At 33.2% G+C, this 17316-nt stretch overlaps 1 protein-coding gene across 6 annotated transcripts in view; it reads left to right on the top strand.

Moving 5' to 3' along the window:
• LOC130441035 (long-chain-fatty-acid--CoA ligase 4) overlaps positions 1-17316 on the top strand; it is a 46344-nt gene that overhangs the window by 20695 nt on the left and 8333 nt on the right. For 4 of the 6 annotated variants that reach the window (XM_056774512.1, XM_056774510.1, XM_056774511.1 and 1 more), the window contains 5 exons: positions 4367-4505; positions 13649-13759; positions 14834-15049; positions 15629-16061; positions 16183-16517. In XM_056774512.1, coding sequence (XP_056630490.1) covers positions 4371-4505; positions 13649-13759; positions 14834-15049; positions 15629-16061; positions 16183-16517 — 1230 coding nt within the window. In that variant the 5' untranslated portion in view covers positions 4367-4370. The remainder of the gene's footprint in view (positions 1-4366; positions 4506-13648; positions 13760-14833; positions 15050-15628; positions 16062-16182; positions 16518-17316) is intronic. The other 2 variants (XM_056774514.1, XM_056774515.1) reach the window with 1 other exon arrangement.

Genomic DNA, 17316 nt, shown 5'->3' with positions numbered 1-17316 from the left:
AGGACCTCGAACTTTTCTGGTCTGAGCTACAGAATAATAGATACGGGTATAACCAGTTTTCAGGGCTTGAGACTGGCGAAAAAACTCCTGAGGAACTATAACCGAGGAAGATCTGTTCAATGTATCAAGAAGAACCTACGAATATTGACAGGGAAGTCTTGTCGAGGCACTGTCACCTTAATGGATACCTGAAGACGCTAGGTTTAGCAGATAGTTCAACGTGCAGAAGCCTCAGCAAGAAAAGAGGACATAATAGAACATTTGGGTCGTATTGAAATAATTTCTGAAAACAATTCCAGAGTAGAAATTCTTTATCTGCAGTTACGTTTAAAAATCTCTTCAATTGGTCTCCTTTTAGTATGTTTAATATTTTTGAGGATTTGATTGGGGGACTTTCCTCGTATGAAATTAAGATGGGTGAAAATTTCCTTAGCCTACCCCTTTCCGAGATTTCAATCAACCTTAACAGGTAATGATCAAAATTTTCTCTATATTTGAATAATGCTAGAAACTTGAAATTCTGTAATTGTCGTGCACTCGCGAAGGACTAACTACGGGTATTTTTTTACATTATACAGGAGTGAATCGTATTACACTTGATATATTTACTGATTTTCACTCAATTTATTGAAAAAATTATGAATTAAGGATTTTATTTTTTTCTACACAGCTATTGGTTTTGGGAAAAAATTAGGAATAAAAATAAATTTGTAAATAAATTATTTTTAGTTATAATTAATAAATTTTTGATTTGAAACAAAAGAAGGGTTGTCAATTTATAAATAATGTAAAAGGGATATTGAAAAAATACTCGTAGTTAGTCCTGCGAATGCACGAAAATTACAGAATTACAAGTTTCCAGCTTTACTGATATTAGCCGGTTATACGTACAGCTTAATATCAATAACTTTTTGTCGATTTAAGCGATGCACACTAGGGCAAAAAGGTCCTATACCTGGCAATAAATCAGGAACTCTATATATATATGCCAAAGTTAATTATTATTAGTAGGATGTGTTATTACTACAAATAAAACACATAGTTAACATTTTGATTTTATTTCAATTCTATAAGACATTATCGTAAGATATAAATATTTTCTTCTAGTTATTTATATACGTGATTACATATCTATACAAAAAATTTACAGCCATTTCATTTGATCACCTTCAGAATCAAAAGAGCTATTTTTGTCATCACTTTCACTACCATCGTTGGCGTCATTAATGTTTTCAAAATCACATTGTTGCAGAAGTCCCGGCACTCAATTTTTTTCTTTTGAAATTTTCTTTTACTGGTTATTACGGGATCGGAACTAGGTAAAAATTAATTAAAAACATCCTCGTTTGTTTTTTCACGACTACACTTTCTTGAAAGATGATCCCAATATGGCAAAGCCATGATGTATAAAATATTTAAGTAAAGTAGGAGGCATATTATACTAGGGATATTTATCGACAAAGTATCGAGAGGTTTCGTGTGTGAAATCTCTGAATTTTTCTTCACCAATTTCATGCCCACTTGAAACTACCATCATTATAATATGCATCTTTTCAATCAAATTAATGTCAATGTGAGTAATTTCAGCTGAAAGTTCAGCCTCCTTAAAAAACCGTCTAGTGGTATTCCCATCATTTGAATTACAAAATCCGGGCTTAGATTTGTCTATGATTAAACCAGTTCGTTTCCTAAATTATCTTTGAATACGGGTTTTGTTTTACTAAACACTTTCTTTATCTGTTTCTTGTGCGGTCTTGTGTAATTAATAGATCATATAGAGAATCGACCGGAGCTTTTCCAGTCGGATGTTATCTGTCGTTTTATTCGGTTTCGAGTGTATTCACTATCAAACCAATTCTGGAAACATTTTTTCCATTCTGAAACTGATATCGTAGGAACATGGTTTTGAAAGTCTTCAACAGCTTCTTGAGGTAATGAAAATCACTATCCGCGCATCTTCAGTTTGACATTGGGGTACAATAAAAAGTCATTAGGTTATAAATCGGGTGAATACAAGAACTGATACATCACTTCTCGATGTTTTTCTCGTTCAAATATACAGTTGTTTGACGTGTTCTATGGGAGCTGGCATGCGGAATTCTTGGCATCCAATAAATGTTCAGCGATATCCTAAGAAATGCCTCTATCTGTTTGTAAGCCACATGCCGATCTTCATTAATCATTTCGCCCACAATATCTCAGGTTTTGGCAGACATTCTATGTCAGTGGTCGAGTGCATAACACTATCAACAACTTAGTCATTCAGTTTCTAAATTCCCACTGGCTTTGCAGTAAGAAATGTTAATTTTTTATTTAGATGCCTCTAATTCACAGTGATGGTATTAAAATTTTAACCATGATTAGTATTGACGATATGACGAATATATTTCTATTTCATCTACGGTAAACAGAATAGACAGCAATACAGAAAATTAGGACACGTTAAGGATGCACAGTAACTTAAACAAGCAACTTTGTGTTTTCATTTTGTGAAATAATTTTGAAAATTTTTATTGTCATCAAACATACATTTATCTCTTCCTGTAATAAATTCAATCCCGGTATATTTATAAATACGTAGTGCGGTCCATGTGCTGTTAATATACTAAATAGAATGCACTTCGAAAAATCTCTAAGCACACAAGTCTGAACAAGCTTTAGACAAAGTTACTCCTTCGATTTTATTATAGTAGAGCTCGCATGATGTATCAGTCAATTTTTTAATAATGTCTCAAATTGTTTTTTTGACTAAAGAAGGATTAACACCAATACAAATTAAAAAAGGATTAGAAGCTGTTTATCACGACTTATGTCCATTTTTATTAACAAATAAACATTGGTCGAAGTTTCGCTAGAGAAAAATATTAGAAGACTCACGTGCGAGATTTACAGCACAGACCGGCAACAAGTATTCTAAAGATCCTACATAAGCATTTAAATATGACAAAAATTAGTGCTAAGTGAGTGCTTCGAATTCTCAGCGTTGACTAGTATGTTGTGAGCGATTTTTAGAAGAAAGTTTCATCCAATCAATTGTAACGGCCGAATAAACTATGATCCGACATCTAAAAGGGTGGCATTGAAAAGGACTGCTCGTACTAAAAAAGGTCAAAAAGCACAAAAAATGCGATGACTACAATAACTTTGAGTCATTGAATGAGTTACTAAGGCAGTTACGTCACAAAATTTTTGAAAATTGGAGAGATCATTTCAGCTGAAGGTCTGCGGTTGCTTCATGACATTGGTCCAGTCTACACTGCTTCGCTTTCTAAAGGTGCTGTACACGAATGTGGCTTGATAGAAATTGGGCACCCACCATATATCCCTGATCTATTCACTTCCGACTATTTTTATTTCGCCAAGCTGCAGGCCCAGTTACGGGGTAAAAAATATTACGTGTCGATTAATTTAAACAGACAGTGTATGAACAATTTGGCTCTAAAATCATATTTTTATAGTCAAACGATCCGACAACTTTGGAAATGGAAGGAGAATATATTAAAAATAATTAGTTTTATTATTTATGACATTTCTTTCTATGTTAGACTAAAGCCGCGTTTACACCGGAGTTAATAACACGAGTTTTTAACATTTTTGTTATTAACTGATGTTAATAACAAAAGTCATTAACATATGTTAATAACATTTTCTTTTGGCTGCTAGTTTTGTTATCAACAAAAGTTAAAAACTCTGCCATTATCAACGCTCATGCACAGCCAGCAATTCTAGGTGAGAAAATGGTGCGAGAGGATGTTGAGGGGCCACTGGCGCGCTCTGTGTAGCAGGATGCTGGGCAAGGGGGTTGCGGGGAAGAGAGGAACCTGTTAACAAAAGTTAACGCGCTAAAAGAGGCCATTAACTTTTGTTATTAACATTTGTTTAAAACATAACACATTTCCTTTGATCTTTACCGACTCTGGATGGATAACATAAATCTTGTTAATAACATAACTTTTGTTAAGAGAAATTTTTTGGCGATTCAGCTAAGTTAATAACTTTTTGTTAAAAACTCGTGATATTAACTCCGGTGTAAACGCGGCTTAAGAACTCGTGAACTTCTGGCACAATGTCATTTGCTTGTAGATTTGACAAAATTAATATAAAAATTTCGATTAGATAAAAATTTAAAATTCTTGTTTCTATTCTCCGAAAAGATAAGCATAAAATGTATATTTCTCCTACGTCGTTTATCGATCCGTATCTCACAAACTATCAAGGTTAAAGAAGGTATTGCTTAGCTATCTATAATTTCCTTAATTCACGACGCATCGTGTACACATTTCATGAAATAAAGGATTTAAATAATAATATAATAAGTGTATTATCGACAAACATGTACTTACGTAATTTATTTATTTTGTTTTAGGGAAATGGATGGCGTTGGCTTCTCGTTGGCGATAGGCGCCTTGAAGGCATTAGCTTTCGTCTACGACGTCCTCACCTTCCCCGTATATATCATCCTCCAGAGGCCATGGCGATTACGCCAACTTTCCAGGAGATTAAAGGTCAGTTTTCACTGATCCATCCGGATCGAAATTTTTTGTTGAACGATAACCGCCCTAAATTAATGCATGCTTTGGTTGAATGCTAGATAATTCATATTTCTTTTGGTACACACACGTAATAATACCATAAAAATCCATTCATAGTTATAGATTTGAAACATTAGGAATTATGGGTCAATTAAAATTTGACAGAATGCGAAGTTTAAATATTGACAGTTTTTTCGATGAATACTATTGGAAGGAGGGCACGAAAGATTTTCATGACCATCATGGAGAATAAAAGAACATATATTTGGCTCCAACGTGTTTTTGATTACGAATGTATATTAAACTACCGGGTTGCATAACGAGGGTAGACATTCAAAGGGGGAACAAATATTTTTCGAAAGCATTCAGTCTGGTTTTCAGAGAGAATGCTAAATAGAAATGATTCCTAGTAAAATATTGACGATTCAGAATTGATGCAAGTTTGTAACAAATTTTTGGAACAAACAACAAAAAAAAAATCGCCATTTTAAAATACTTGAGCGTGACTGATCATTATTATCGGTTCAGATTTATTTTGCAGTCATTTTATTCCAAAAATCAGACGAGTTATGAACGGTTTCTAAGTTAGTTTAGATTTTCCCAAATCTGGAGATAATTTTACTTGTGAATTCTTTTATAGTTTATTTGAAAATTATACCACAGTTTCTTTGATATCTGTATATAGTTTTGTGAGTCAATAAAAAATGTCATTGCTGCGATTTTTTGCAAGTTTGTGCAACTGAACCAGGTCATCGTCATTAGTGACCAAGTTTCAAATAATTCTGCAAAATTTGAAATAAGTGGTAATCAGATGGTGCCAGCTTAGAGCTATTATAAGGGACGTGGCATCACTTCCTAGCCAAGCTTCAACAGTTTTCCACGAGTTGCCAAAGATGTGTGAGGCCTTGCATTATCATGGAACATTAAACCTTTCCGGTTTCACAATTCTGGCCGTTTTTTTTTGTTGATTACTTCATCCAGTTTCGATGTGGTTTGTGCTGATTCATCGTGTTAGTTCTATCAAGGTAACTAGTGAACCAAAATTTGTTGCTGCAAGCAATTACCACCGAAAATTAGAAGAAGAAAAGAAAGGGCGATTTTTTTTATTAGCAGTAATTTTCTTGAAATATGCTAGTTTGAACTCGACTTGTTACAAGAAAAATGGAGAGAAAATTTTATTGCTACATTGAGCAATGTTCAAATGAGTCTATAGAATAAGCAATAAGATCGATTTTTAAATGTGGTCCTTTTGAAATAATTTTTAAACGGCTCTACTGATCGATTTCAAAAAGTTATCAGCTCTTAACCACAAAAAACCACGTCGATCGCCGCCAGTCTGGTCGAAATTAGTTGATTTGTGTATGAGTTATCGTTGGAGAAAGAAAACCGATTATAAGGTTTTTTTAACTTTCTGCTAAGAAAATTGAGAATTTTCAAAAATCAGCGGGTTATTGATTTTACCCCGTTTTTCGAAAATCGAGTTTCCCTCAGATCTTGACGTTTTGAGGTCCTAGGAAGCTTCCCTGAATATTTCCGCGATGATGTTCGTATGTGTGTGTGTGTGTGTGTGTGTGTGTGTTTGTGACCCTCTTATAACTTTTGAATGGCTTGACCGGTTCAATCGTGGTTGGAGCCATTCGAAAGGGCTTGACCAAACTTAGATTTTGAGTACAATTTGAACCGAATCGGACTAGTAGATTGAAAGAAATCTAAAAAAAAACTACAAAAATTTTTTTTTCAAATGTGGTTTCTTTGAAATGACTTTTAAATGGCTTTATCGGTCGATTCCAAAAACTAATCAGCTCTTAACATCAAAAAACCACGTAGATCGCCGCCAGACTGGTTGAAATTAATTGATTTGTTTATGAGTTATTGTTGATTTTTAGTTTCCATTAGGTTGCTTATACTTTAGGTTCATTTGAACATTGTTCAATGTAGTAAATAAATTTCTTTTGTATTTGTTCAACAAGTCAAGTTCAAGGTAGCATGTACTAGAAAAATTGTTGCTGATCGAAAGGATCCGCCGATTTTTAGTTTCCATTTTGTTGCTTATTCTTTAGGCTCATTTGAACATTGTTCAATGGTAGCAACTAAATCTTCTCTCCATTTTTCGTTAACAAGTCTTTTTTTCTAATTTTCGGTAATATTTACTTGCAGCAACAAATTTTGGTTCACTAGTTGACTCGATATTTATTGATTTTCGAGATTATATGCTAGCTTTATATGAATTTAGCATTAATTGCGATTTTTCGCGAACGGCTTAAGCAACAAAATCGAGGTGTCAGCAACTAAATAGCAACAGAAAAGCTACAAATATTGCATGTTTTTTATAGATTTTTGTTTATTTGACTCTGCTACCTAACTCATCATGTTTGCTCTTGATTGTTTTCGACTATGTTACTGTACAGGACCCATTTTTCATTACCAGTGATGATTCTTTTCAAAAAAGGGTCAGTTTTATTTCGTTTAAGGTACATATCGCAAATGTTGATTCTTTGTGTTAAATGAATTTCTTTCAATTCGTGAGATACTCAAATATCAAACTTCTTAGCTAGCCCAAGATATTTTATTCCTCTTCAATTGTGACTTTGATTCAGTCATGATAAACTTCAGTAGACCACCGAACAGAACTTTGCTTATCTTTAAGGGAAAAATCTCCAGAACGGAAATTTTTATACCAATTTGACACGTGTGCTCCGTCTGCACTCTAATTGAAATTGATCCACAACTAATAGTTTTGATAAAAATCAAGCACTATTTGCTTTTAAAGTGACCAGTATCAGTATAACCCTAATAAAGTTATTCAAGGCTCTCTATAAGTAAAAAGCGAAAATACATAATTGCCAACTGAAATTGGTCTTTTTTAACAAGTATAATCCCTCTTATCTTAATCTGATATGCTTGAATGTTTCTGAGGATCATTTTTTTTTAATTTTTCCGCTCTAGCTTCGGGATTATTTAAAAAAGACTTGTGAAAGTGGAAGTATTCAACGGGATGTTAAGTATCCTTCTTATGTTAATCTGTCGCGTTCGAGTATATCCCAAAATTTTCAGTTTGGCTCCAATATCCCCATAGAACAATATAGGGATTTAGTGATTAATGTATTATATATACTTGTATCATGATACATGTTTATTAACTAGAAACTAGACTATAAAACGACCTCTAATTATATACATTTATTATATTTATGATTTTTTACGCCAGATATAACTCCGATGATAAATTATTTTATTGAAAACAAATGAAATTATGATGTGATCTACTTCAAAGTACTTCAATTATAGCAACGTTGAATCCTCCATGATTGGAAACAATTATTCTGGAAGCTTCTATATCAAAAATTCTGTATACACGCTTTTAGCGTTGGGTTAGTGTAGTTTAAGACATTTTTTAGCCAGTCCAGTGATTTTGGATAAGCACATAGCTCAAAAGAAGTGCATAGAAGCTTCGTTCCCGGACCTTTTTTTGTAATTTCGGGATTACGGTGTTGCATTTAGGTAATCCCCGGGAATATGAACATGATTAAAAAATCATTGCTTTAGATAAAAATCAGTTATTTTTAATTAGTTAATTGAATGAGATAAATCCAAATGGAATCATAATATAAACAAAACTTTTACTAAGTTCCTAGGACTACATCAGCCCCTTGTCCAAGCCGGGTGGTGTATAATTTAGAGGGGAACCAACGTGAAGAATTGAAGTCCGACTCAATTTTTCCTGAAAAAATTAGGAAAAAAAATTAGTTCACGTCCAGCAACAACTTTATTTGCATCAAAATTTGAACATGAAATTTTCATAAGTTAAATTTTGTTGTTCAATTCCATTTTTTCACCATAGTAAAACAGAAGATTCATAAACTGTTTAAAACTAATATGGAAATAATAGTTCTGTTAGAAAGAAAGTAACTTAACTTTTTTTCTCAATGGAGTCAAGCAGGTAACTGGTAGTACCCAAACAACCCGCTTTAACTATGAGTCATTTAGTTTTGTCAATCAAACCACCTGAGAGAGCCCTTTTAATATAAAAATTAATGCAGCAACTTTAGTTGCCGCTGGGTTAAAATCGTATGGTTTTCGTTATCTGTTATATGGAGAATAACAAGTGAAGAAAAACTGCCAAAAGAAAGTCAAAATTTGTCATTTTTAATTATTTCGATATTGTTCATACTATAAGTTGATTCATTCAGTCATTCATATAACAATAATTGGGGTATAAAAACAGTGTTAATTATTGTTATTTGTTTAACACATAAATACGTATTTAGAATCCTAATTTTACACTTCGGACACCTCAGTCTACACCAGCGCCTTTAAAGATAAATTCAAACCCTAGTTTGAATCAATCAATCAAAGTTACGTGGTATTTATCAGTTCCATATTTGATTTTAATAATAGGGAATCCTTCACAAAATAAAAAAAATTATGTGTTAAATAGCGTAAAAATCAAATTCCCATATAATTTCCCTTTCTCGCCAACATCAGTTTTTTATTGAATTAACAATTATTATATTATTATGTAATAGTAATTGTTAAATGTGTTATTGTTGCGTCAATATGTTTTGAAGAATTGTCTCGAATCAAGGCTTATTTTTATATCATTAACGACCGTGAAACCGCAGAACAATTTCTTAACTGGATTGATTAATTTTTTTCCTTCAAATGTAATATTCTATTTCACATCTTTATTAAAAGTCATAACTAATTAAAAAAATGCACGTTATCAATGACGCATTAGTTTTCAAACTTGATACCGATTCAATATTACATTAACAAATCCGAACGTTGTGGCAAAAGTAAGGTTCCAAATAACCCTCGAGCAAAAGTGCTAGGCTAAATTCAACAATAGTACACAGTGTTTACCCTATTCTCGAACCCGTCCGTCTGCGATTAGCATACGTCGCTCAGTTTTCGCTTGACAACCATCGAAAGATGGAAGTGTTGATTGCCATTACCACCAAGTTCTAGCAGTAATCCAATTTTTTCACGTAAGGAAGTTACCGCAACTGATTAATGTTTATGGAAGGGTGCATGTCCGCTTTTACTGAGGGTCGCACGGAATTTAACAAAGTATCACAAAAAGTCCGCCTGAATGCTATAAATAATTGTTGCAAGAGGCCTATGGGGACAATTCTCTATGTCGTACGCGTGTTTTTGAGTGATGTTAGCGCAGTAAGGGTCGAGAGGGCACTGAAGCTGATCAGCGCCCAGGTCGTCCTGTGACTGTTTCATCTCCGGAAACATTGACCAAAATCAACTAAATTGTGCGTGCAGATCGCATCCGGATGATTGCACAGGCTGTAAACGCCGATAAAGAAACGGTTAGAACAATTTCGCACGAGGAATTACACATAAAAAAAGTCTGTGCGAAGCTAGTGCCAAAAATCTGATTCCTGACCAAAAGCTCTTGTGTCAACGGGTCTGCTCAGATTTCCTTGGTTAGGAAAAGATCTACTATGACAGGGACTCGATTTGAATCGATGGATGAGGTAAAGCAAAAAACGGCAGAGATCCTAAAGGCACTAACCAAAAAAGACTTCCAGCACTGCTTTGATCAATGGAAAAAACGTATGGAAAGGTGTATGGCGAAGAGAGGGGAGTATATTGAAGGGGAGCATTAATTTGTAGAATAATTTTTATAATAAAACCCTTTTCCGTAACCAGTCACGTTATTTAATAGTCAGGACCTCGTATAAAAAAAATTATCCAGAAAATTAGTATAGACAAGTCCTTTCCATTCTTAGTGATATTAGTAGATAGATTGGACATACTGTATATTAATTGTAGATAAATCCCCACTAGCAAATTTGTATGAGAATCGCCATTAATCGCTGCGTACGGTAATATTTCAGTCAACTCTACTTATACTTGATAATGATATTGCAGTTTTTATTAAAATAAGCGGATAGATGAAAATGAAGGTTTACTTACAAAGTCCAAAGTGTAAACTTCCATCGGGTATCATTTTTTTTTTTCTGAAAAGCGTGTGCCCTTGAGATTACTTAAACGTTGTTTCATTGAATTGTCCTTCCTCTTGCTAGAGATATTATAGTGATTTAGAAAATTACCTTTAGAATTGTTTCTCATTATTACAATGATAATCGTCGTCTTGATCCCACACAATTGAATATGAGAGCGGTAGAGCTATTTGAAAATTGATATTTATCTGCTACTTCCTAAATATAAACCAATTGCGATTTTTGCACTAAGCTAAAATTGCTTACTAACGATAAAATAAATTGGAAAATTGGAAGAATCTACATTAAATTTTATCTAATATGAAATACTCTTAATTTATTAGTACCATTTTTATGAAGAGATAGTTTCAAATGTATATTCGTAATTTTTTTCATTTACAACTTATCTTAATGAGTTGAATAGATATGACCAAGTTTTATATTTTCTTATCTCTAATTTATTCACTTCACTAGGCACATCTAATTTATATATTATATGCACTATTCACTAATTTATATTTACACTCCTCACAATTATTTTTTATTGGAAGAAGAGGAAAATGCGCACACGCATCATCAATTGCCATACAAACCCTTCCTCTATAATCTAAACCTCTTTGAGGTTCCCGTTATGGATCCGCGTTAGCATTTCATTTGATAGCTGTTCTTCGCTAAAATTTTATCTGCGTACTCAGCTTCGGCATCCCAGTTGTCTTCTTCCATGATCATAATACCTACGATCTTCTCCAGAGTGATTTTTCCAATCGTTTGTTTCATTACATCGCGTTATAAACTCCAATGACTGTATATAAATAATGTTTGATGTTGTCCGTGTCTTGTCCACAAGCGAGGCAAGTTGACTATCTATTTTTCCTTGTTCGAACAAGTAGAATCGATAGTAACCGTGTCATTGTCCTTTTCATCTTATAGTATTCTCTTGTATATATTCTCCTGTGTTCGGGTGACAGCAGATCTGTAGGGATGGTTCCCGCAACGGCTTATACTGCTAGCTACCCTGGCTATTCTTTTGCGGTTGACCTGTATTGAATTGTAGCTGACACCAAGTCTCCTTTTGATGGCAGTTTGCTCCGATATTTCTCATTAGTTGCCTTAGCGATTGTTGATGCTTTGTCTGCTCCTTTTCTAATATGTTCTCCAAAACTCATTTTCGAGTAATCTGAATTCTAAATATTTTATGGATTCTTTCGTTTCGATGGAGAGTTCCTCGATTTTTATCGCTCAAATTTTACCTTATGCTTCATAGTAAAAAATATCAAATCGGTATTTTCCGCCGCTAGCGATAGTCCATGGTTATCGAACCATCTTCTCAGAATCCGCATGGCTCTGGTTAGCTTAACTTGTCCCTTCCAGTGATGATGATAGCCAAGACATCGGCGTAGTCTACAAGATAGCATCCCTCAGTTAGCTTTAGTCTGAGAATATATTCACAGGATATGTTCCAGTCCTCTAAGACAATCCCCTGTTTCATTAAGTAGCTGTCTGTTGCTAAGGTAATTATCTACCATGGGAGGTAAGTGTGGGGAATCATACTTATCTCTAAGGTTTACTATATTCTCCCAACATTTGAAAGTCGATAGTTGCCAGTGGAATAATCTCCTTAGAGTCTTGATTTTTTTTTGCTCTGTTTGAAAGGTATATGATACTACTGAAACGCATCAGCAGTTGATTTGCTCCTTCAAAAACCAAATTGCTTATCGGATAGGTCGTCACTAACTTTTACTACTGTTTGAAGCCTCGGTTTTTCTAGCACCTTACCCACAGTTTCTAGCATACAGAGAGGCTTGTTTTCTGATGCACTGTTTGGGTTCTTTTTTGCTTTTTCTATAGAAACTAGCTTCTGCCTTTTCCATCTTTCTGGCAAAGTACCAGTTTGTAGACATGTATTATAGATGTAGTAATGAGGGTGCTATTTCTGCCACAAATTTGAAAATTTGTAAGGGAATACCATTTGGCCTTGACGTTTTCTGGTTTTTTATAGATCGCACTGCTGTTGTCAGTTCTTCTGTGAATAGAAGTCTATAAGGACGTCTATTTACCGTATTTGAATCCTCGTGTAAGGAAAAAATTTGCAACTGTCGCCTCCATCATCTCGTATTCCCCTTTGTCATACTAGTGAAACTCTTAATTGACTGTTCAGTCGTTTCGTATTTATATGGCTTATCTCTCTTATATTTGATTCCTCAGAATTATTCGCAATTTTGAAAAAAATTGAACATTCCAAACATAAACGGCTTCCAAAACTACACAACAATATAAACTAATTATGTTTGATAATTATTAATGGTATATCTGGTACGTTTATTTATATTTTTAAATTTCAAATCATCCAAAAGGAAATAAATTGAATGATTTTATATTATGCTTAGTTTTTTGAAGTTAAAATAATTATATTTCTATCTATATAGCTCAACAATTGTTCTGTAGTAGTCACGCAGAAATAAGTATGACGAGAATGACGAAACATTTTTATTAGGATATATCACTACGTTTTTTCGGGCTCTCATGACAGGATTGTTGAATAACGGTTGTTAAACCTCCATTTAGAACGAGGGTTAATCGCTTCGCTTCGCTTTGACCTACTCACAATAAAAAAATTGTCGAAGCGACATTTCTATTTTCAATACAGTTTCCATTAAAGTAAACACATGTTCCCCATCGATGTTGTATTATTTTTATTGCGTATCTGATGAAATAATTTGAAAGAAACCACTGATTTACATACGACTTCATTATCTATAGTAAATCATGTAACACGCAAGTGTTCTTTGAGTTTTGGGAACGGTCGAATATCACTTTGGGTCAAATCTGGAGACAACCAACTCAAAACTTGTTTAAGAAATTACAACTGTTGCGAAGATGGATCTGTGACTGCATACTTTATCCTTATAAGCAACTTCCACATAATTATTATTATGTTTATTAAATAAATCAGTCATAAATTTAATTCTTATTATATATAAACAATTCAAATAAACTTGAACAACAAATTTGTATAAAAAATATCCCAGATTGAAATATGTCCTACTTAAGGGTTTGGTTGAAGAATTTTGGGAACATAGAATGCTCGGTGGTAGTTATGGTGGATGGTATTAATATTTGTGCTTAAAATTTGTTCAATCATTTTGTGTATTTTTATAGGGCGTTATCGTGGACATCGAAAAGGAACCGTCTAAAGACTTTGTTATTGACATGAAGGAAACTAGTGATATTTCTAAAAGTGTTTCTCAAAAACCATCTAAAAAGTATAAGGTATTATTAACATAATGACAATAGTTTCGTGTGTTAATGTTCTATCAATTAGTACAAAACTTTATGATATAAATAACCGCCATATAAATGGTCAGTACTTTAGCAAACTTCTTTCCATCACTCCTTCTTCTTATCGAATTCCAAGCAAAAAATCTTCCTTATTATTAAAAATTATAGTTTTTCTCCACTCCATAGACGCGAGTTTACTCTCCTTAAAGTATCGTCTGTGTGATTACAATAAATTTTTTCTTTCCTCTTCATCCCCCTGCAGGAGACGCGTCCAAAATTCCCTACGTGTGAGTTTCTCCTCAAAATTCAGAAGTTTTGGCACCTATCTGACTGAATTTTTGCAGTAATCGAATCGTTCATCAATTATTTGCTCAATACTAGCTACGTTTATGCCCAAATCTTCAGCCATATCGGTCCCCTAAAATTTTTTTCTACAACGCTGACGCTCTCATCGGTAACACTTATTCTGGGGCGCCGCGCATCTGGAAAGTTTGTCACCATTTCTGGACTTTTTTGGAAAGCATAACACCATTCATACATTCGAGTAATTTTCGATGAAATTCCGCAGATTTTACATTATCTTTGACTAAAAAACGAATAATGATGTATTGCGCAACAGACACTGGTACATCTTTCTTGCTCATGGTTCTAAGCTTTGTAACAGACCAGTCTAACATTTCAGTGCAGCAACTTTAACGACACTAAATTTTTCGCGCGTTTATTGAAAAATTCCGGCTTATATTGGAATCACCCTCGTAACATCTGTGCAAATCAAATCACGATTTATGAAAATTTTTGCAATATGGGAAACAACATTGTGCCAACATTTTGAATTTATGACTAAAATAGGAAAAAGTTTACCAGGGAAGTGGAAAATCGCCTTCATCAATGGACTGAATGTCCCTAATGTTTTAGTGGCATAAATTCATAATGGCTTATCTCTTTTCTAACGAAACCCTTTTGGGGTACATTTATTTAATGGTTTCGAAATTTCTAGCGGAAAAAATTCTTATATTGCCTTTTAATTATAAATTTTTACTAGTACTTAAATTTTTATTCTTTTAGGCCAAACAAATAGATGAAGATACAAAATCTGTAACATATCGGTCAACTGTAAAACCTAAAGATCATCATGTAACCATTATTCGTGAGAAGATAGACACTATGGCAAAGATGTTTGAGTATTGTAGTAAAACGTATTCGAATAGACGGTGTTTGGGTACCAGGGAAATATTAGCTGAAGAAGACGAGTTACAACCTAACGGTAGAGTTTTTAAAAAGGTAAACAATATTTTAATTTTCAATGTCATGTTGTTTGTGATATCGATCGATTAAGTACAAGTATTTTAACTTGAACTATCTGCTTCATTGATTCTAGTGCATATTTCACTAATGATTGAATCAAAAAAAGGGAAATTTTTCGAATTTACTATTTAAAAAAATACCAATCACTATATATTGATTTTTACAAACTTTGTATGAGAAGAAATCGTTGCACTTTCTACGATGAATGTGTAGTAATCTGTAGTTTATTGACTATATTATTTTAAGATGATAAAATCGATAATTATATTATATTTTTTATTTTTAACTTATTTTATACATTAATTAAAAATAATAATTTATTGCTCTGATAATCACTTTTTTAGAATTGTGAAATTTAATAATGTATTAGCTGACACATTAAATTTCAACATTACCTTAATGAACATTTTAATAATTTTGTTTATAATTATTATAAAATAGCTATTAACAGCAAATAATGAAAATTTGTTATAAATTAACAAATTGAATCATAAACTACACAAAAAAAATATGTATACTGTGTTACCAAAATAAAAAATTTTTTTGTCATTTCAGTTTGTAATGGGTGATTACCGTTGGAAAAGTTTTTCCGAAGTAAATATTTTAGCCACAAATTTCGGAAAAGGACTTTGCGAATTGGGTAACGAGCCAGGTAAAAACGTCGCTATATTTGCCGAAACTAGAGCGGAATGGATGATAGCAGCCCATGGTATCTTTAAACAGAAGATACCTTTGGTTACCATTTATGCTACACTTGGAGATGAAGCAATTGCACATGCTATTAACGAAACTGAAGTTAATACTATCATTACCAGTTTCGATTTGTTGCCCAAATTCAAAAAGATTTTGCATATGACTCCTCGAGTCCAGACTTTGATTTACATGGAAGATCAATTGAAAAATCTAGAAACCGCCGAAGGGTATAAGGACGGTGTAGCTATTTTGAAATTCCAAGATGTCCTTGAGAAAGGATCTGCGTCAAATATTCGTAAGTAAAAGGTCATTTTATTAAATTGAACAAAAACATTGTTAGCATTCAAATTCAGAACTACCTGATTCCAGATTTCTTTTTAAAATTTTGTAGGCTTAATGTCAATTTTTTTTTTCAGAGCTTGTACCACCTAAACCAGACGATATTGCTATTATCATGTATACAAGCGGATCTACGGGTGTTCCTAAAGGTGTTGTTCTACTACAAAAAAATTTAATTGCTACTTTGAAAGGATTTTGTGATTCCACACCAATTTACGATAATGATGTCATGATGGGATTCTTACCGCTTGCCCACGTTTTCGAATTATTAGTAGAAAGCGTCTGCCAATTCGCTGGTGTTCCAATTGGTTATTCCGGAGCATTAACAATGACCGATTCGTCCAGTAAAATTAAGAAGGGAACCAAAGGAGACGCTACTGTATTACGACCAACAGTCATAACTTGTGTACCAGTAAGTATGTTCTATTACTTAACTTACTTATCAAGACTGCCTTTTCAAGTTTTACTTTGGACAACTGTATACACTGGATCCAACTATGATAGTAGTTACAGCTGAGTCCGGCTAATCCAAACTGCGGAGCAGAATGAATTTCATATTGAATATGGTGTTGCTGGTTGAGGACTCAAAATAAAACTGTTTTTTAAAATGTCAACTTAGAAGAAAAATAATAATCAGATAGTGTACCAATATGAATATCTATACATGAATAGGACACACTGTATATGAGCCAAAAATTTAGACAAACTAACATAAACCAATAAGAACATTGTTGTATAAAACAAAAGAACCATGAAAAAGTCAATTAAAGAAGCCAATACAATAATACATACACATATAAGTAAAAACCTGTGCAAACAACATACCTTTTAAATTATTAGATTAGATTAGTCAAAAAATAAAGTACATATGTACATATTCCGCACGAATATGTTTATATGTAATTCATAATTAATTGGAAATAATAACAAAGTCCAACTTTTTAAATATTTCTTCCTTCAGTTGATTTAGAATAGAAGTAGAAGACAGTATAAACATAAACACTCTGCATCCTCTTCATTATTGCAATCTAAAGAATCAGATTGTATTTTAAATTTAGATATTTTCTTTTTTGACCATGTCTCTTTTTATCTGTTCTTTGGATTTTTTTATATGAAGTTGCTCTCATTCTCTATGAATGTTGAGAGTAATACATTTATATTTGTGCGCATGTGTATCGTTGTGTGGAGAGCACATGATCTCTTATATTTGT

Source organism: Diorhabda sublineata, chromosome 3, assembly GCF_026230105.1.
Source record: "Diorhabda sublineata isolate icDioSubl1.1 chromosome 3, icDioSubl1.1, whole genome shotgun sequence".
NCBI classification, from domain to species: domain Eukaryota; kingdom Metazoa; phylum Arthropoda; class Insecta; order Coleoptera; family Chrysomelidae; genus Diorhabda; species Diorhabda sublineata.
The sequence above is the reverse complement of the archived record's forward strand: the minus strand, read 5'-3'. Positions and strand labels throughout refer to the sequence as shown.